This window comes from Microcaecilia unicolor, chromosome 5, assembly GCF_901765095.1.
Source record: "Microcaecilia unicolor chromosome 5, aMicUni1.1, whole genome shotgun sequence".
Classification (NCBI taxonomy): Eukaryota; Metazoa; Chordata; class Amphibia; order Gymnophiona; family Siphonopidae; genus Microcaecilia; species Microcaecilia unicolor.
In genome coordinates this window covers 155,436,764-155,458,339 of record NC_044035.1, presented here as the reverse complement: position 1 = coordinate 155,458,339, position 21,576 = coordinate 155,436,764, and the positions used below count along the sequence as shown (strand labels likewise).

The window sequence follows — 21,576 nt, the reverse complement described above, 5'->3', positions numbered from 1 at the left end:
CTTTTTTCCCCTGCTCTAAATACGCCTCTTACCACCCAGTTTTAAGCTTCTAAATTTAGGAGTTTTAGTGAAATTTGGAATATAAAGTTAGGCACTCAGTCCTAGTAAAAATTTCAGAGGCCAATTTAAGAGCATAACTGTCAAAGTTAAAGGCATAAATCCTTAGAATATTGGGCCCTTAATATACTGCCATTCATGTCTATAGAGCAGAGGTATGGGTTGAGAATGCATGGGGACAAAAATAGGAAGAAAAGAAGTTAATCTTGAATTTTCTTATGTACTACATTTAAAAGAAAAAATAAAATCCACAGGTTTGTATTTTCTATACTTCATCTGTAACAGTGCAACAGGTGCTGAGCCATGAGCAGCACAGAGACCTCAACTTTAAATTTCTTGACTTCTTGTTACTTTACCAATTTGTGAATGGATTCATACCCAAAATTCAGTCGCTGGCATTGTTTGATTAAATAACTTGAACAAAATTCAAACTTCTTACTTTCTTTTGCAGCTTCAGCAGATGGAATCTGTCCAGCCTGGTTAAAAACCACATTAGCAGCAGCTAAGCAGTGGCGTGCTTCCATGTACCATTGCTGGGGAAATGAAAGCAGACAAAACAGTTTAGCTGTATACATAATAAAACTCCAAAAAATTGTCATTGCTTATAGATTACCCACCTCCTCCCATTTTCTTTTATCACCTCTACTTTACTGTATCCACCTTTTCAAACTTCCAACCTTAAACTGTTTTCTCTCTACTATTATACACACACTTGTCGTGCCATTCTTGATAAATCCTGCCATCCACTGCTCTGTTGGGCAGGATAGAAAGCCTTAAACTTGAAACTTACTATTGAGCGCTCCTTGAATGAACTGCTTCATCAGCACACTCAACCAAACTTGAAATATGCGAGTCACAGATTTTTCAAGTATGGGAATTGTAAGGGAACTTGCTTAGATCGACTAGTCTGAATGGAGAGTGGGCCTCGTTTTATTCCCCTCCTCAAAGATCCGAAAGGTGATTGTATAGCAGAGTACCACAAGGATCACCGCTATCACCGACCCTCTTCAACTTAATGATGATCCCGCTAGCCAAGTCCCTATCCAACCATGTCCTCAACCCTCTCATCTACGCAGACAATGTCTTAATTTACATTCCTTACAAAACCAAACTGACAGAAATCGCCAACAAAATCAAGCTAAGTTTGAACATCATGAACTCATGAGCCAATGCATTTAAACTAAAACTCAACAAAGAAAAAACACATTGCCTTGCCCTCTCATCCCAACACAACATGGACAACCCCACAAACATAGACACCCCAGGTCACACCCTCCCTATTTCAGACAGCCTGAAAATCCTCGGCGTCATAATAGACCGCAACCTTACTCTGGAGAGCCAAGTAAAATCCACCACAAAGAAAATGTTCCACTCAATGTGGACGCTCAAACGCGTGAAACAATACTTCGAGGGACACCTTTCGCAACTTGATACAATCAATGGTATTAAGCCACCTAGAATACTGCAATAGAATCTATGTAGGATGCAAAAAAAAACCTTAAAAAAACTGCAGACTGCTCAAAACACGGCAGCCAGACTCATATTTGGAAAAACACGATTCAAAAGCGCAAAACCCCTCCGTGAAAAACTACACTGGCTCCCAATCAAGGAACGCATTGCCTTTAAAATCTGCACCATGATCCACAAATTCTCTATGGCGAAGCGCCTGGGTACATGACAGACTTAATCGGCCTACCAACCAGAAACACCTCCGACTCAACACGATCATATCTTTTTTTTTTGAAAATATTTTTTATTATTATTGCATGAAGACAGAAACAATCAATTGTGAACAAAATCCACTCAACTTCAAGTCTGTAACAAAACAATACAGTAACACAGAAATGTCCTTCTCTTCACCATTCTGATCTTCATATCTTTTCTCCCCCATTTATACCCTCCCCCTTCCCATCTCCCTGCCCTCCCTTCCCCAAAGGTTGCTCCTACCCTATTACATGCAGACCTTTAAGTACCCATTGCTGGGCCCGGTGGTGAGAGTATTTTGAGTGCTCTCCCCCAGATGTCTCTATATTGGCGGTTCCTCCATGAAGCCGAAAGTCTAAGTGATAAGTTTACCCAATTGGCCATTTCAACCATACAATTTTTCCACACATCTAAGTGTGGTGGCTCAACATCTACCCATGCCTTCAGCACACACTTCTTAAGCAACATCATTGCTAGTAATACAAATTTGCAGTGAGCCGCCCCCAATTTTTGTTCTCTAAGTGACTCTCCACATCCCATTAGTATACTTGAGTACTTCCACTCCACCGGGCGTTGCAATATCTCTTCCACTAACCCTAACGCTCCGGCCCACAACGTATGAAGTGCCGGGCATTCCATAAATGAGTGTAAAAAAGTTCCTGCATTTGTCTGGCATTTATTACACCTATCATCTTCCCACATTCCCAGCTGCTTCCCTTTTACTTTGGTGATGTGAACCCTGTTAAGAATTCGGTATTGTATATCCTTTAGTGCTGCATTTGGAGTCAGCTTGCCCAGATTTCGAAATATTGTACCCAGTCGCTCTACTGTAACTTCTTCTACGACATCCCTACTCCATTCCTCTGCTAATTGTACCATTTGGGGCGCTTTCTGATATTCTCTCATCACCCGATACCACCCTGCCATTTTGTTGCACAAAGGCGTCATCCGCAAAAATGTATGATCTAATTGTGTGAAACGGTTAAGACTGTTACTCCTCCGCTCCTCACTCAAAATGTAGTCTCGCGCCTGTAAATATGCAAAAAATTGGGAGCGAGGGATCTGCAATTCGTGTCTGACCATGTCAAAAGTTGGGAAACCATCCTCCCCTTCCTTCCTAAATTGTCCTATGAATCTACACCCTTTATCCCGCCAACTCTGAAACACTGATCTCCCCATCCCAGCTGGAAATGTCATATTCCCTACCAGCGGCAAAAAGGGACTATTTCCCCTCGTTGCTCCTCCCTGCCCCCTCCACCATCTCCATGCCAGCTGCAAGGCTGCTACATATGGATTGTCCACAGTCTTTTTTGCTCCCCGTACTACCCATGAGTCTAGTACTGTAAAGGGGTCGTGTAATCCACACCAGCTCTCCCAGAATCCCGGGAGGGCATAAAAGCCATGCCCTGTAATCAACTCATGGATCCATCTCAGTAAAGCTGCCACATTATACCTTCTCAGATCTGGTAGCCTAAGGCCCCCCTGTCCTTTGCCCCTGGCCAACTTTACAAAAGATATTCTGGGGCGTTTCGCGTGCCATATAAAGGTGCTTATAACACTTCTGTATTGTTTGTCCTCTGAGGTTCGTATCCACAATGGAAGCATCTGCAATGGACATATCAACTTAGGTACCATCACCATCTTAACCAGAGCTATTCTTCCCAGAAGATTTAGTGGTAGGTCCTTCCAACATTGACACAGACGTTTTACCTCTGCCAGCCTCTCTATCACATTTTTCTTGTAAACCCATAAGTGATCCGCACTAAGGTAGACCCCTAAATACTTAATGCCCCTCATTGCCCACTTCAATGGAAAGTTCTGTGATGCTGCAATCGCACTCGGGGTGTTAGCCTGCAAGGCCTCTGATTTTTCAAAATTTATACCGAGGCCTGCAAATTCCCCAAATGATTGAATAATACTCATCGCCACAGGCAGTGTATGGGTTGCGTCATCTAGCAGTAGCAACATGTCATCTGCAAATAAATTGATTCTATGCTCCTCTCCTCCCACTTTAATTCCTTTCAGCCTAATATCCTGGCGTATCTTGGCCGCTAACGGCTCCAGTGTCAGAATAAACAGGAGGGGTGAGAGCGGACATCCCTGCCTCGTACCTCCCCCCAGGGAGAATCCCTCAGTCAAAGAGTCATTAACTATAATTTGTGCCGTTGGTCCATTATACAAGGCTTGGACCCATTCGAGGAACTCTCCCCGGATACCAAACTTTTTCATTATCCAAAACATATACCTCCACACCACCTTATCAAACGGTTTTTCGGCGTCTAAACTGGTCACTATAGCGTCCCCTGCTATCCCTTTCCTTTCCATCAGAATACGGCACACTTTTAAGATATTTGCTGATGCGAAACGTCCCTGGACAAATCCTACCTGATTAGGATGCACCAGACAGGGGACCACCGCCCCCAAACGTTCTGCCAATATTGCCGCCAGCAGTTTGACATCTTGGTTTAGCAGGGAAATGGGTCTATATGAGCCCACCAACTCATCATCCCTTCCTGGTTTGGGGATTACTACGACGTGTGCGTGATTAAAGTACCGTTCCCAAGGTCCCTGTCTCCCTGACTTCATCACACATAGCAACAAAGGGCTCTATTATTACATCTTGGAGGATTTTATAGTATTCCACCCCCAACCCATCTGGGCCTGGCGCCTTTGCCAGCTTTAATCGTTTGATGACCTTTTGAACCTCCTTCCCCTGTATTGGCGCATTCAGCTCAATTCCTGCCAGGAAATCCTCACACTTACCCTATAAAAAAGGGGCTTCCTTGTATAGGGACAAATAATAGTTCACAAATTCCCCCTGAATATCTCTTGGCATTGTGCTGACTTTCCCGTCTCCCCTTCTGATTTTACTGATATATTTTCGGGCAGTCCTTGGTTTCACTAAAGACGCTAACAGTTTACCAGTTTTGTTACCCCAGTGATGCAATTTGTATTTATATAGTTTAATGTTATAAGTCGCACTCTCGTCTAGAATTGTTTGCAGTTCTTTCCTACTCTGCACATATGCTGTTTTATTAGCCTCAGAGGGAAGCTCAATAAGGGCCCTCCGAGCATCCCGCAGCTGCTTTGTAAGAGCATCTATCTTTTGTCTACGGCTCTTGTTCTGTGCGGAAACATAAGCTATGATTTTTCCTCGTAGCACAGCCTTTGCAGCCTCCCAGAACACTCTCGGGCCCACCGATGCCGCATCATTCTCCTCTATGTAATTCATCCAGCTCTTTCTCAGATAAGTCTGAAAAGCCCTATTCTGATACAGCGCTGGATTCATCCTCCATCTTACCGGACCCTCCCTCCTACCCCAGCTCAATTCCACCCACACTGGGGCATGGTCAGACACATCCGGCACTCCAATCTCCGCTCGCAAGGCAGCCATGCTCACTGAGTGTGAAACCAGTAAATAATCCAGCCTCGAATGCACTCCATGGGGATGAGAAAAAAAAGTATAATCAGCTTCCTCTAAATGTTGATGACGCCATATATCTACAAGCTCTAACTCCCGCATCACCAAATTGACTCCCTTGTCATCATGATCTCTTCCCACTTTTCTAGGGGGCGTACAGTCAATGGAGGGATCACTGGTGATATTAAAGTCTCCCCCCACAATTAAATAATAGTCATCAAACATTATCAATTTGGCTACCAATGTTGTGAAAAATCTGTGAGAGTAAACATTAGGTGCGTAAACATTACAAAGCACCACCTTCTTCCCCTGTAGCTGCCCCGCCACTATGATGAATCTCCCTTCTGGGTCTTGATATATGTTATGCATGTCAAAAGCTAGTGTTTTCCTCAGCAATATGGCTACTCCTCGTTGTCTCCCATTGTATGAAGCAAAGAATACCTCCCCAACCCAGTCCCTCTTCAATTTGAGATGTTCTAACCTGCTTAAATGGGTTTCCTGTATCATAGCTATATCAGCTTTTTGCCTCTTGAGTGCTTGTAATATTCTGGTCCGTTTCACCGGAGAATGCACTCCATCAACATTTAGCGTCACTATTTTAAGATTAGCCATGAATTATATCAACAAGCCAAGCAAAGCAAATTAATTTGTCTATTGCATCCTGCGCGCCTCCCAGCTGCACGCTCAGGATCTCTCTCTTTTCCCGTGATCTCTGGAACCGCCTAACATCTGGGGTCCGCCCCCTGTATTGCTGTATATTTTCTTTTATGAAAAATTGCAACCTTTGTGCCTTCTGCCCATTCCCTCCCTCCCATATCCTATTTCTCCGCAGTGTTCCCTCTCTCCCCTCCCACCCCCCCTTAAGAGACCACTCTTCCTTTGGTCTCCCTTCTTTATCCTCCCTCCTCTCCCCTCCCTTCCTTCTCCATTCTGCCTATTACATACATCATAGACCATTGTCCCAACATCCACACCCATAACCACACATACCCTTTCTTCTCTAATACCATTACCAACTCTTCGGTTCCCCTCCCGCCTCCCTACCCCCACAAAAACAACCCCTCCTCTCTGACACACTCTTAACTAATCCCCCTCTTCCCTCCCTCCCTTCAACTCTTAGTCTGAAATTTCAACAGTTCACTTATATCATGACACTTCCCCAATTTACATAAATCCTAGAACAATAAGGAACAATATAAAAAAAGTTAACCGGTGCATACATCATGCCTAAAGCATTCCAGGCATGGGACATCTAACACTACACAGTCTCGCTGCTTCAACCTGCACGCCGGAGTCAGTTACAGCTGCACACTCTCCAGCGGTCTCTCCTCAAATGCCGCATCCACTGTTCAATATCCATTCCATCTTCCGGCGCTCAGATGACTCCAGCTGCTTGGCCGCCGCAATCCCACTCTCCTACTCCATTACGCAGCCCACACAGTCTTCTCCTCCGCTGCTCTCTCAAACAGGTCAAATGTCCCATGCCTTCCCAATCTAAATGTGCGCCATATGCACTATCCACTAGGTTTATCTCACAGTCGCTCCACATGGTTTGCCAGGTCCTTAGGGTCAGTGAAGAACAACACTTTATTGTCCTGCACAATTCTCACTTTGGCTGGGAACAACAAGGCAAATTTCACCCCCTTATCAAAGAGCCGCTTGCAGTGCTGTCCCATCTTTCGCCTCTGTTCAGAGACCGCTGCAGAGTAATCCTGGAAGAGCATCAACTTGTGGCCCTCATATTCCAAGCTCTTCTTCTTTCTAAAAGCCTGCATTAATGTCTCTTTCTCTGCATAATTCAATATCTTTGCAATCACTGTTCGGGGCCTCTGTTCTCCTTCCCGCAGCACTCCTATTCGATGGACTCGCTCAATCTTTAAATCACACTCTGACCTGGATAAATTCAGCTGCTCTGGTAGCCATTTCTCCACCAGCTGCTTTAAATCTCTATCTTTAACCGTCTCAGGGAGACCCACAAGTCGCAGGTTGCTCCTCCTGCTTCTATTTTCTTGTTCGTCTACTTGCTGGGTGAGTCGCAAGCATTTTTGTTCTAGCGCGGCAATGCGCGCCTCCGCGTTCTCCATCTTGTCTTCCTGCCTCGACACTCTCTCTTCGGCCTGCTGCAATCGTGCGCTCTGCCGCTCCACTGATTCGCGGATTTGCTCCACCGAAGCTTGGAATTTAGAGAGCTTTTCCTCCAAGATAGCAGTGACCTGCTGAATCAGTCCCTGCATCCCTTCTACCGGTAGGGCAGCCACCCCCGCGGTATCTTTCATCGCCGCCATCTTAGGGCTTCCTTCCATGCCACGCGGTTTTTGCAGACGCTGAGACTTTGCTGGCATACCCGCCACACACCTTCGTGACTGGGTTCTCAACCACCGCGGTGCGATCTCCTGGGTTTCCGCCACCATTTCAATCTTTTTCTGTGCCAGCAGACGAGGGTCTCTGCGGTTTAATTTTTAAGATTAAGGAAGGCCGGAGCGGAGCCGATCTTCGGACGTCCGCTCAGCAGCGCTGCATCACGTGACCCCCCAACACGATCATATCTAAACCTACATTACCCAAGCTGTAAAGCTCTTAAATACAAATCTATCTATGCATCCAGCTTCTCCTACATAAGCACACAATTGTGGAACGCACTACTAAAAGCCTTAAAAGCAACATACGACCATCTAAACTTCCGGAAAATACTAAAAACCACCCTGTTCAAAAAAGCATACCCTCCCAATCCAACCTAAAGGACTGACCGTGGCGACACAAGAAAACCGAAGCATGTATAAACACTACTACTCTCCCAACACTACTCTCCCACCTTACGACTATTACTGTGACTTTGCCATTTAAATTACATCTCATCACATCACCACATTGTATTTGTTCACAACGGAAACGGCAAACGCCTTCCGGTACTATGTAAGCCACATTGGGCTTGCAAATAAGTGGGAAAATGTGGGATACAAATGTAATAAATAAATAAATGCCTTTATATGTCCGATGATAAAAAATAGCTATGCTACTTTGTATGCCCCTCAGGCAGACCCACCACCTGGGATTCAAGTGTTTCTGGAGAATCTTTCACTCCTCCAGGTGTCAGAGGAGGACCTAGATTTGTTAAATGCTCCCATATATGAAGGGGAAATTACATATGCAATCTGGTCTTCTGCACCTTTGAAGAGCCCCGGCCCTGATGGTCTTCCTTTAGAACTCTAAGATTTTGGCCCATTTACTCCCATCTTGCAGGCAGTGTATGAAGAAGCATTAGAGGGAGGTTTTTCCTATAGTATGTGGTGATACCCATCTTGAAACCTGGTGGTGATCCCCTGTTGGCTGCATCATACTGCCTTATCTCATTGCTTAAGGTAGATGTCAAGTTGTGCAGTTCTAGTCTCAATATATGCAATTCCTCACCCCCACCCCCAAGTGGGGTCCCCCCTTTACTTAGCTTCCAACTCTAATTTAGCCATCTCCGCTTGAATTTTGTGCTCTGTGTTTTCCGCTATGCTTTCAAATAAGCTTGTAGCGCTATGCTTTTACCTCTCATTACTGCCTTATGTCCTTCTCAAAGTGTAGATGGATCCACCTCCCCAGTATCATTGAGGGTGATATATTCCAACAGATCTTTCTCTAGCTGAAGCATATTACTAGGATTATACAATATAGCATCATTTAAGCGTCTATATCTAATGCCTCCAGCTTCAGGAGTAGATCCATCTGTAGGGGGGGGGGGGGGGGGGGGGAGTGATCTGACCAAGTTTGCGATCCAATTTGCATTGATTTTACCCTCCTTTGAAGGAAAATGTCTCCAAACCAATAATCAATACGTGAGCTAGATTTGTGGACCAAGGAGTAGCACTTATATTCCCTGTCCCAGGAATAGAATACCCTCCAAATATCTAGTAAACCCCATTCTATCCAAAACTTCTTAAATTCCTGTCTTTCCTTGTTACTGTAGGGGGCATCATGTGTCAAATTATCTTTTCCCGGATCTAGAGTTAGATTAAAGTCTCCCCCCATGATAAGTGTACCTTGCATGTATCTTAAAAGTATTCTGGACACTTATTGCAGAAAAACCCCTTGATAATATTTGGAGCATATGTGTTACAGCGTGTAAGACTCAGAGCCCAGCGTTGGTAACAAAATAATGTATCTCCCCTCTTTGTCACGAAAAGCTTTTTGGATTATCCATTGTTGTTTCATGGAAAAAGCTACTAGAACCCCCTTGGTTTTCCTGTGTAGTGTATTGGAAGCAAAGTGTAATAGGTTGCTCTTACAGGGCTAGTGCTGGGCAGACTTATACGGTCTGTGCTCTGAAAATGACAGATACAAATCAAGGGGCTGGTGGTTGGGAGGCGGGGCTAGTGCTGGGCAGACTTATACGGTCTGTGCCCTGAAAAAGACAGCTACAAATCAAGGTAAGTTATACACAAAAAGTAGCACATATGAGTTATCTTGTTGGGCAGACTGGATGGACCGTGCAGGTCTTTTTCTGCCATCATGTAGTATATGTTACATAAAAAGATTCTGCTTAGTACGTTTCTCAACATTATACCTCATTTGGTGGGTATGCCCCAAGCGGGCTTTATTAAAGGCAGAAATGCAGTGTCTGCCATCTGCTTTGCATACTTGAAGCAGTGCAAGTCCAGGATGTTGACTCCCATGGGCATAGACTGGGGGGGGGGGCGAGGGGGGGGCAGTGCCCCCCAAACGACCAAGACGACGAAGACGAGTTCTTTCCCGCAGCGGCAAACGGCGGGTGGGAAAGCAGCAAGCAAGCAGCCACGCTGAACTCCGTCCTTCGCTTCCTGAATCCTGCCCTCTCAGCATCCCGCCCGCCCCAAAGGAAATGAAATCAGAGGAAGGCGGGACGCAGAGAGAGGGCAGGATTCAGGAAGCGAAGGACGGAGTTCAGTGTGGCTGCTTGCTTGCTGCTTTCCCACCCGCCCGTTCGCCTCTGCAGCTTCGGGAGTGGAGTGAGCCAGGAGATAGGCGTCCACTGTAACAGAAGTAAGAAAGCCATTTCCACTCCCCCACGCAGCTGTCGCCGTTCACAAGCACAGCAAGCAAACCTGTGTGAGCTGCTGCTGTTGCATCCACGTTGTCGTTTGGGAGATGCTTTGAAGGGGGAGGGAGATGCTGGATAGAGTGGGGAGGGGAAGAGAAGGGGATGGAAAGAAACAGGACGGGCAGCTCTTTTCCCTTCCTCCTTCCTTCCTCCATATTAGCATATTCATTTGAATATATATATATATATATATATATATATATATATATTCAAATGAATATGCTATATATATATATATGCAAATTAATATGCTAATATGCTCCGCCCCATTTTGCCCCCCCCCCCAAATGAACGTCAAACTACGCCCATGTTGACTCCTTATTGATAGGCTTTGACATCGAGAAGGCTTTTGATATAGTACATTGGCCCTATCTTTGGAAGGTATTGCATGGTTTTGGCTTCTGGGGCCCTATTTTAGCTATGATACGCCTTCCTTACACTGACCCCTGGGCCCAGGTTTTGGTAAATGGCCTACTCTCATCAAGGTTTTCAGTACATCGGGGTACCAGACAAGGCTGTCCCTCTCTTCCCCACACTTTTTATCTTATGTATGGAACATCTTGCACTGGCTCTCTTGGGGGACCTGCATATTAAGGTATCAAGGTGGGTACTAGTGAATTTAGGTTGGCTTTATTTGCTGCCGATTTATTCATGGTTCTCACGCATCCTACCACTGTATACCTAGAGCTTTAGACTTGTTGCAAAAAAAAAAAATGTGCATAGATTAAAAAAAGCCAAATATTGACAATATAAAAAGGAGAAGAATACTGGTAAAAAAGGGCCCAGATTCTAGTTATCCTCAGGGAAAAGTCTTAAATCCAAGTATAAGCAGAAAGATGATCAATCAGTAACCTCTCCTCCGTCCACTTAGGGACAAGGAGGTCAGGTTGTTAGATACAAAGCAGCATATGAGTCGCTGTGATTGCTCATTGCAGAACTATGAAAGATTAGATTTTAAATGTTCCCTGCTTATAAGATTTGCTCAGTGCACCTCTTCCCATCATCCTGGAAAGTCAATGACCTTTATCTACGCTGCCACATGGTAGATGACAGGCCCCATTTGTTTATTTATTAGGATTTACTTACTGCCTTTTTAAAGGAATTCACTCAAGGCAGTGTACAGTAAGAATAGATCAAACATGAGCAGGAGGCAATTAGAGCAGTAAACATATTCGAACAATACAAAGTATGGCATGGTATACTACTTGCAATGACAACACAATATGTACTAGAACATTATAATTGGTAGTGAAGGGTAAGGCAAAGTTGTAACATATAGATGAGTAAGAAAGTAGGAAGAATTAGAAATTAAGGTGATTGATTTGAAGAAAGTTGCATGTGAGGTCAGAGAGATGATTAAATATTATCTCAGCTAGGGTAGGAGTGGAGAAACATGTCCCGCTGCAGTATGTGCAGCCTGAGTCAATCCTTGTGTGTGTGAGTGAGACTAACAAGTTAGTTACTTCCGTTAAAGGCAGTCATCAATCATTTGCCACAATATTTCCAGTTTAGGATCCACAGAGTCGGTATGGAGGTCTTCCAGTAAATTAGGAACTTGCAACTTGTGCAAGATGTCCCATGCCTCAGTAACCTCCATTGCTCGATGTGAGGCTCCTTTTACTGTAAAGATCAATCCTTGAAAGCTTACTTGTATCGAATATTTTCATATCTCAAAAATGCAGTTACCCCTGAAAAGTTCTCCTCTTTTGTAAGGTTACTGGAGATGAATCTGGATAGATTTCAACAATTATATCCTTCCATTAAATGGGGCCCTGTGTATGGGTGACAGCCAGAACACACTCCTTCAGCATGAAATCCTGCAAGCATACCACAATATCTCTGCTACGCTGATTTCTTTGAGCCCCTAGTGCTCTGTGAGCTCTGTCAATCTTTATATCTAGTTCTTCTTGAGACTGAGCACCCAGACTGCAAACAGATGATCAGATCCCAAGTCACTGCAAAAACAGTCAAAGCAGGCCAATTCCTCCGGAACACCGCACAGGCATAGATTATTGTGCTGGGACCTATTCTCAAGGTCCTCGGCTTTATCCCGTAACCGCTTGTACATCTTTAGTGGAATCATACACAGTCTTAATGGATTCCAACTGATCCTTACATGCAGCTACATGATGTTCCATTTCTTCTTGACGTTCTTTCATGACCCTAAGCTGCTGCTTAATATCAGCCAATGTGGCTAACTAGCAGGAATTGTTTTAAGCAATTTCCGAGAGCCATGAGATACCCCTCAGAGCTCTGTGTTGTTACTATAGTCCCCTTCAGATTCCTCCGATAGGATGGGCGCCATCTTGCTCAGCCATGAGGCACCTTACTCTAGAGGATGTTGGCAAGCTTCACTTGCACAAGCACAAACATCCCAAATACCAACCAACTGAGGCTGCTAAGTATTCAAGCAAATCAAGGAGATTAAAGCTGATAATCTTTTTGCTAGGTTGCAGCTTCCATCCTGGATGCTGACGTCACTTCCTCATCTGGACTGTAAGTTCTTAAGGGTTATCACATACAACAATGGAAATATTAAGAACAGTGGCAAACTGTATTTTGCAGAGAGAAAAGTCCCAGCAAGATAAATTCTGTAGTACTATGAAGTGTGGAAAGTACAGGAAAGTACAAATTGTGTGAACACAGAATGAGGAGCTGTCATACTCTGGAATAGTGCTTACCTTGCTGAGATAGTACTGAGAGAGCATGGCAGCATTGATGGCCCATTCCAATGGATCATAGCCACTGTACTGAAGCTGGCGCTGAAGGGTGGTATGACAATATTGAGCTGCTTTCTCATTCATTTCCAAGTGCTGGTAAACTTGGGCTAAATAGTACAGCGTATGTGTATAGACACCCTCAAATCTGAAACAGTAGAGAGTTATTAGACAGTAATTCCTATTCTAAAAATCCTTGCATACAACTTGCAAAAGTGCTTGTATGCAAGTTAGAAAGCAACAAAACAGACCTTATTTCCCCTCTAAGAGCTAATCCTACACTTAGTTACATGAATAAAAATGGAGATGAATAGCTCAAAAATAAATATAAATAATAATCAAGAAATATGTATCAGTAAAAATAAAGATAATAAATACATAAAATTTAAGGGACTATTGATAGGTCAGGACAAAAAAATCTGTACTCCTCAAACAACATCAATTATTCCACAACAGAGGACGACCATACCAACACAGGAACAACGCATTCAGAAGGTAGACTACAAAGTAGACAAATATAACATCTCTCAAAGAAATCTGACTCAAAGTGAAAAGAATGTTTTAAATAGAGGGCAGTCCTTTGTACCCACTCCAACATATATGCTTTCAACATTATGGGGGTCTTTTACTAAAGATTAGCTTGAGTTATCTGCAGCAGGGCCCATAGGAATAAAATGGGCCCTGATGCAGATAACATCTTAGTAAAAGATCCCCTAGGATAGATATGTTCAAATTTGTGAGAAAATTGAAAAATATTGATCATTTTTCTACCCACTCAGCAACATTGATATATCCATTGTCTGACTAATACGAAAGCTTGGTCCTGAAAGATATTTCCAAAATTAAAATATACAAATCTACCTACGCATCCAACTTCTTCATAGGCACAAAACTTTAGAATGCACTACCCAAAATCTTAAAATCAACTCAGAATCATCTAAATTTCAGAAAATTACTGAAGACCATCTTGTTCAAGAAGGCTTACCTTCCAGACTCAACCTAAATTACTTCTTCTTGGTTTCAACAAAATTCATTGACCCTTTTATCTTGTATTATCTTTACTGTTTTATATGATACCTATTTGATAACTATCTTACTATTACATTGTTTAATTGTACTTTTCTGAACTGTAGCCTACCTACAGTTATGTGTAAGCCACATTGAGCCTACAACTATTGGGAAAATGTGGGGTATAAATGTGTTAAATAAATAAAAGGATTTTTTATAATATCAGTAAGAAAGAAAAAGCAGCCATCATTTCACTTAGCAATGATGCGTCTAGAATGATAAAAACCAGCAGATAAAGGAGGAGCCGCTGTGGTAATGGACAAAGATGCATATATAGCCGAGATCAATAGATAGTTAAGTGATCAGACATTTTATTAAAAAAAACAGAAAAAGGATCTCTCATGCCATTAAGGAAGAGATCAGTTCTCTGTTAAAGATAGCAAAGGATGGACAATATCTTACTCAAAGAGACAGAGTTTTTTTTAGGCACGACATCCAGTTATGCCTACAATATATGTATTTCCTAAGATTCATAAATCCTTGCAGTCACCCCTTGGTAGACCAATAATGTCAACAATTATGTCCTTAAGTGAACCCTTGTTTTTACTGATCAGTTTTTAAGACCATTTGTGCCAACTATTCTTTCGTATACTAAGGACTCCACAGGCACTATCAACACTCTTGGCTCAATGGAATGCGCAGGAGACATCCTGTTAGTAACACTGGATGTGGACTCCCTATATACTAATATACCACAGACCATACAAATTAGATACTGTTAGAGAAAGCGAATGCTACATACCTGTAGAAGGTATTCTCCGAGGACAGCAGGCTGAATGTTCTCACTGATGGGTGACATCCACGACAGCCCCTCCAATCGGAAACTTCATTAGCAAAGGCCTTTGCTAGCTCTCACGAGCCCATGCGCACCGCGCATGCGCGGCCGTCTACCCGCCCGAACCGGCTCGTGTTCGTCAGTCCCGTAAGTAGCAAGACAAAGACAAGGGAAGACAACTCCAAAGGGGAGGCGGGCGGGTTTGTGAGAACATTCAGCCTGCTGTCCTCGGAGAATACCTTCTACAGGTATGTAGCATTCGCTTTCTCCGAGCAGGCTGCTTGTTCTCACTGATGGGGTATCCCTAGCCCCCAGGCTCACTCAAAACAACAAACATGGTCAATTGGGCCTCGCAACGGCGAGGACATAACTGAGATTGACCTAAAAACTTATCCAACTAACTGAGAGTGTAGCCTGGAACAGAATAAAACATGGGCCTAGGGGGGTGGAGTTGGATTCTAAACCCCGAACAGATTCTGAAGCACTGACTGCCCGAACTGACTGTCGCGTCGGGTATCCTGCTGCAGGCAGTAATGAGATGTGAATGTGTGGACAGATGACCATGTCGCAGCTTTGCAGATCTCTTCAATAGTGGCTGACTTCAAGTGGGCCACTGACGCAGCCATGGCATGACCCTCAAGAGCCAGCCCAGCCTGGGCATAAGTGAAGGAAATGCAATCTGCTAGCCAATTGGATATGGTGCATTTCCCCACAGCCACTCCCCTCCTGTTGGGATCAAAAGAAACAAACAATTGGGCGGACTGTCCGTTGGGCTGTGTCCGCTCCAGATAGAAGGCCAATGCTCTTTTGCAGTCCAATGTGTGCAGCTGACGTTCAGCAGGGCAGGAATGAGGACAGGGAAAAAATGTTGGCAAAGTCCAAGAAAGCACAAAGGCAGACGGTCTGCAAACTCCAAGGTGGAAGATAAAAAAAGCAGATCGTATAAAAAGATAAATATAGTTTATTTCAAACAATATACTGGTATTTGTATAAATATAGACAGCCCGACACAGGCCGTGTTTCGCCCAACTGGGCTGCTTCAGGGGCTACCACACATTTGCTACCAAATATAAGGTGCATGTGAAATGTCCTATTAAACAGTGTATGAAGAATTGATATCGAGTCAATATTACAGTCACATATCTCCGAGGTAGCTACACGGCCTGTGTCGGGCTGTCTATATTTATAAAAATGTTGGCAAGACAATTGACTGGTTCAGATGGAACTCCGACACTACCTTCGGCAAGAACTTAGGGTGAGTGCGGAGGACTACTCTATTATGATGAAATCTGGTGTAAGGGGCCTGGGCTACCAGGGCCTGAAGCTCACTGACTCTACCAGCTGAAGTAACTGTCACCAAGAAAATGACCTTCCAGGTCAAATACTTCAGTTGGCAGGAGTTCAGTGGCTCAAAAGGAGGTTTCATCAGCTGGGTGAGAACGACATTGAGATCCCATGACACTGTAGGAGGTTTGATGGGGGGCTTTGACAAAAGCAAACCTCTCATGAAGCGAACAACTAAAGGCTGTCCTGAGATTGGCTTACCTTCCACACGGTAATGGTATGCACTGATTGCGCTAAGGTGAACCCTTACAGAGTTGGTCTTGAGACCAGACTCAGACAAGTGCAGAAGGTAGTCAAGCAGGGTCTGTGTAGGACAAGAGCGAGGATCTAAGGCCTTGCTGTCACACCAGATGGCAAACCTCCTCCATAAAAAGAAGTAACTCCTCTTAGTGGAATCTTTTCTGAAAGCAAGCAAGACACGGGAGACACCCTCTGACAGACCCAAAGAGGCAAAGTCTACGCTCTCAACATCCAGCCCATGAGAGCCAGAGACTGGAGGTTGGGATGCAGAAGCGCCCCTTCGTCCTGTGTGATGAGGGTTGGAAAACACTCCAATCTCCACAGTTCTTCGGAGGACAACTCCAGAAGAAGAGGGAACCAGATCTGACGCGGCCAAAAGGGAGCTATCAGAATCATGGTGCCCCGGTCTTGTTTGAGTTTCAACAAAGTCTTCCCCACCAGAGGTATGGGAGGATAAGCATACAGCAGACATTCCCCCCAATCTAGGAGGAAGGCATCCGATGCCAGTCGGCCGTGGGCCTGAAGTCTGGAACAGAACTGAGGGACCCTGTGGTTGGCTCGAGATGCGAAGAGATCTACCAAGGGGGTGCCCCACACTTGGAAGATCTGGCGCACTACTCCTGAATTGAGCGACCACTCGTGAGGTTGCATAATCCTGCTCAACCTGTCAGCCAGACTGTTGTTTACGCCTGCCAGATATGTGGCTTGGAGCAACATGCCGTGACGACGAGCCCAGAGCCACATGCTGACAGCTTCCTGACACAGGGGGCAAGATCCGGTGCCCCCCTGCTTGTTGATGTAATACATGGCAACCTGGTTGTCTGTCTGAATTTTGGATAATTTGATGGGACAGCCGATCTCTGAAAGCCTTCAGAGCGTTCCAGACTGCTTGTAACTCCAAGAGATTGATCTGCAGATCGCGTTCCTGGAGGGACCAGCTTCCTTGGGTGTGAAGTCCATCGACATGAGCTCCCCACCCCAGGAGAGACGCATCCGTAGTCAGCACCTTTTGTGGCTGAGGAATTTAGAAGGGGCATCCCAGAGTCAAATTGGCCCAAATCGTCCACCAGCAAAGGGATTTGAGAAAACTCGTGGACAGGTGGATCACGTCCTCTAGATCCCCAGCAGCCTGAAACCACTGGGAAGCTAGGGTCCATTGAGCAGATCGCATGTGAAGACGAGCCATGGGAGTCACATGGACCGTGGAGGCCATGTGGCCAAGCAATCTCAACATCTGCCGAGCTGTGATCTGCTGGGACGCTCGTACCAGGGAGACGAGGGACAGCAGATTGTTGGCCCTCATCTCCGGGAGATAGGCACGAGCCATCCGAGAATCCAGCAGAGCTCCTATGAATTCGAGTCTCTGTACTGGGAGAAGATGGGACTTTGGATAATTTATCACAAACCCCAATAGCTCCAGGAGTCGAATAGTCATCTGCATGGACTGTAGAGCTCCTGCCTCGGATGTGTTCTTCACCAGCCAATCGTCGAGATAAGGGAACACGTGCACTCCCAGCCTGCGGAGCGCTGCTGCTACCACAGCCAGGCACTTCGTGAACATCCTGGGCGCAGAGGCGAGCCCAAAGGGTAGCACACAGTACTGGAAGTGACGTGATCCCAGACGAAATCGAAGATACTGTCTGTGAGCTGGCAGTATTGGGATGTGTGTATAAGAATCCTTTAAGTCCAGAGAGCATAGCCAATCGTTTTGCTGAATCATGGGAAGAAGGGTGCCCAGGGAAAGCATCCTGAACTTTTCCTTGACCAGATATTTGTTCAGGGCCCTTAGGTCTAGGATGGGACACATCCCCCCTGTTTTCTTTTCCACAAGGAAGTACCTGGAATAGAATCCCAGCCCTTCTTGCCCCGGTGGCACGGGCTCAACCGCATTGGCGCTGAGAAGGGCGGAGAGTTCCTCTGCAAGTACCTGCTTGTACTGGAAGCTGAAGGACTGAGCTCCCGGTGGACAATTTGGAGGCATGGCGGCCAAATTGAGGGTGTATCCTTGCCGGACTATTTGGAGAACCCACTGGTTGGAGGTTATGAGAGGCCACCTTTGGTGAAAAACTTTCAACCTCCCCCCGACCAGCAGATCGTTCGGCACGGACACTTTGACATTGGCTATGCTCTGCTGGAGCCAGTAAAAAGCTCGCCCCCTGCTTTTGCTGGGGAGCTGTGGGGCCTTGCTGAGGCGCACGCTGCTGACGAGAGCGAGCGCGTTAGGGCTTAGCCTGGGCCGCAGGCTGTCGAGAGAGAGGATTGTACCTACGCTTACCAGAAGAGTAGGGAACAGCCCTCCTTCCCCCATAAAAACGTCTACCTGAAGAGGTAGATGCTGAAGGCTGCCAGCGGGAGAATTTGTCGAAAGCGTTATCCCGCTGGTGGAGCTGTTCTACCACCTGTTCGACTTTTCCTCCAAAAATGTTGTCCACTCGGCAAGGGGAATCCGCAATCCGCTGCTGGATTCTATTCTCCAGGTTGGAGGCACGCAGCCATGAGAGTCTGCGCATCACCACACCTTGAGCAGCGGCACTGGACGCAACATCAAAGGTATCATATACCCCTCTGGCCAGGAATTTTCTGCACGCCTTCAGCTGCCTGACTACCTCCTGAAACGGCATGGCTTGCTCAGAAGGGAGCTTGTCCACCAAGCCCGCCAACTGCCGCACATTGTTCCGCATGTGGATGCTCGTGTAGAGCTGGTAGGACTGAATCTTAGCCACGAGCATAGAAGAATGGTAGGCCTTCCTCCCAAAGGAGTCTAAGGTTCTAGAGTCCTTGCCCGGGGGCGCCGAAGCATGCTCCCTAGAACTCTTAGCCTTCTTTGGGACCAGATCCACCACACCAGAGTCGTGAGGCAACTGAGTGCGCATCAGCTCTGGGTCCCCATGGATCCGGTACTGGGATTCGATCTTCTTGGGAATGTGGGGATTAGTTAGAGGCTTGGTCCAGTTCGCCAGCAATGTCTTTTTTAGGACATGATGCATGGGTACTGTGGACGCTTCCTTAGGTGGAGAAGGATAGTCCAAGAGCTCAAACATTTCAGCCCTGGGCTCATCCTCCACAACCACCAGGAAGGGGATGGCCGTAGACATCTCCCGGACAAAGGCCGCGAAAGACAGACTCTCGGGAGGAGAGAGCTGCCTTTCAGGGGAGGGAGTGGGATTAGAAGGAAGGCCATCAGACTCCTCTTCAGAGAAATATCTGATGTCCTCCTCCTCCTCCCACGAGGCCTCACCATCGATATCAGACACAAGTTCATGAACCTGTGTCTGAAGCCGTGCCCGACTCAACTCCGTGGAAACACGGCCACGGTGGGAGCGCCGAGAGGTAGACTCCCTCGCCAGCACCAGCGAAGCTCCCTCCACCGATGTCGTCGGGGAGTCTTCCTGGGAGGCGGCCGCAAGCGGTACCGATGTCGGAGACCTCACCCCGGGCAAAGGGCCAGCCGTCGCCTCGCTCGACGGTACCGGAGGCACAAGCACCCCCGGTACCGGAGGAGAAGGGCGCAACAGCTCTCCCAGAATCTCTGGAAGAATGGCCCGGAGACTCTCGTGCAGAGCGACTGTAGAGAAAGACTAGGAAGCCGATGCAGGCGTCGAGGTCAGAGTCTGTTCCGGGCGTGGAGGCGGTTCCGGGCTGTCCAAGGTAGAGTGCATCGACACCTGAACAGAGAGTGAGCGATCCTCCCGGTGCCGATGCCTACTGGGTGCCGTCTCCCTCGGCGACCCAGAGCTCTCGGTACCGAGACGGGAAGGAGACCGGTGCTTCTTTGATTTCTTCAAACGAAACATGTCACCGGAGCTTCCCGGTACCGACGGAGGAGGACGTAGAATCCAACCGTCTCTTCCTCGGGGCCGAGGCCGAAGAAGGTCGGTCTCGGGGGGGCTGTACCGCAGGAGCCCTAAGGGCAGGAGGAGACCCACCCAAAGGCTCACCGCCACCAGCAGGGGAATGGACAGCCCTCACCTGCACTCCAGTCGAAGCACCACCGTCCGACATCAGCAACAGCGGAGGTCCCGGTACCATCGACGTCGACGCAGCCTTCCGATGTCTCGGTACCGACGATGCAGAGGGTCGAAGCCTCGATGCCGAGGTTGAAGACTTTGATGATGTCGACGTCGATGCACTCGATACGTCCTGTGCTGTTGTCGACGAAGAGCCCGAGAACAAAACGTTCCACTGGGCCAATCTTGCTACCTGAGTCCTCTTTTGTAAAAGAGCACAAAGACTGCAGGCCTGCGGGCGGTGCCCAGCCCCCAGACACTGAAGACACAAAGCGTGCCTATCAGTGAGCGAGATTACCCGGGCGCACTGGGTGCACTTCTTGAAGCCGCTGGGAGACTTCGATGGCATGGGCGCGCAAGAGCTAGTAAAGGCCTTTGCTAGTGAAGTTTCCGATTGGAGGGGCTGCCGTGGACGTCACCCATCAGTGAGAACAAGCAGCCTGCTTGTCCTCGGAGAAAGATTTTTGCCTAAGGATACCGAGTTCATTGTAGAGATTTGCCACTATTGCTTTGACCAAAAAAAAAAAAAAAAAAAAAAACCACCATCAAAAGCAAAAAGGTTGTCACGACTATGGCCGTGACCACCCTCATACTTACCCTGTTTCAGGGAGTCAGTGGCTGTGCTGGCTTCTGCTGGTCTCTGTGTCTGTCTCTGTCTTAGTTTCTCTCTGGCTCTGTGTGCTGATTGCCCTACTGAATCTCACCTGTGTGGGCTTTGCCTCTTCCAAGATGGCTGCCGCCTCTTCGTCTCTGCCAGTATCCAAGATGGCTCCCGCTGTTACTTTCTATGGGATGCCTGCTCTGAGTGTCAAGGCTCTGTTTGGTTGCAAGGTGATTGCTGCACCTGTGGCTCTGGTGTTGATGGGCTTTATTAGTCACCTGAAGACTACAGTCCTGGCCTTTGTATCTCATCTAATCACATCTCATCTAAAGGTCCTGGTGTATAGAGTGCTCTGTACCCGGTGTCAGTGTTTGCTCTGTGTGAGTTTCTATGTTTGTTTGACTAGCTAGCTTAGGCACCGTGTAGCTTATAGCCTGTGTATAGCTTTGCTAGTGTTTTATGTTTGTTTGACTAGCTAGCTTAGGCACCGTGTAGCTTATAGCCTGTGTATAGCTTTGCTAGTGTTTTATGTTTGTTCAGACTAGTTAGCTTAGGCACCGTCTGGCTTGTTGCCTGTGCC

General features: G+C 46.5%; 1 protein-coding gene across 1 annotated transcript in view; it reads right to left on the bottom strand.

The window, feature by feature from the left end:
- LOC115471294 (KIF1-binding protein-like) overlaps window positions 1-21,576 on the bottom strand; it is an 85,073-nt gene that overhangs the window by 39,906 nt on the left and 23,591 nt on the right. Inside the window, exons 4-5 of the mRNA XM_030204995.1 lie at window positions 12,926-13,109; window positions 497-590 (exon numbers count right to left, since the gene is read on the bottom strand). Coding sequence (XP_030060855.1) covers window positions 497-590; window positions 12,926-13,109 — 278 coding nt within the window. The remainder of the gene's footprint in view (window positions 1-496; window positions 591-12,925; window positions 13,110-21,576) is intronic.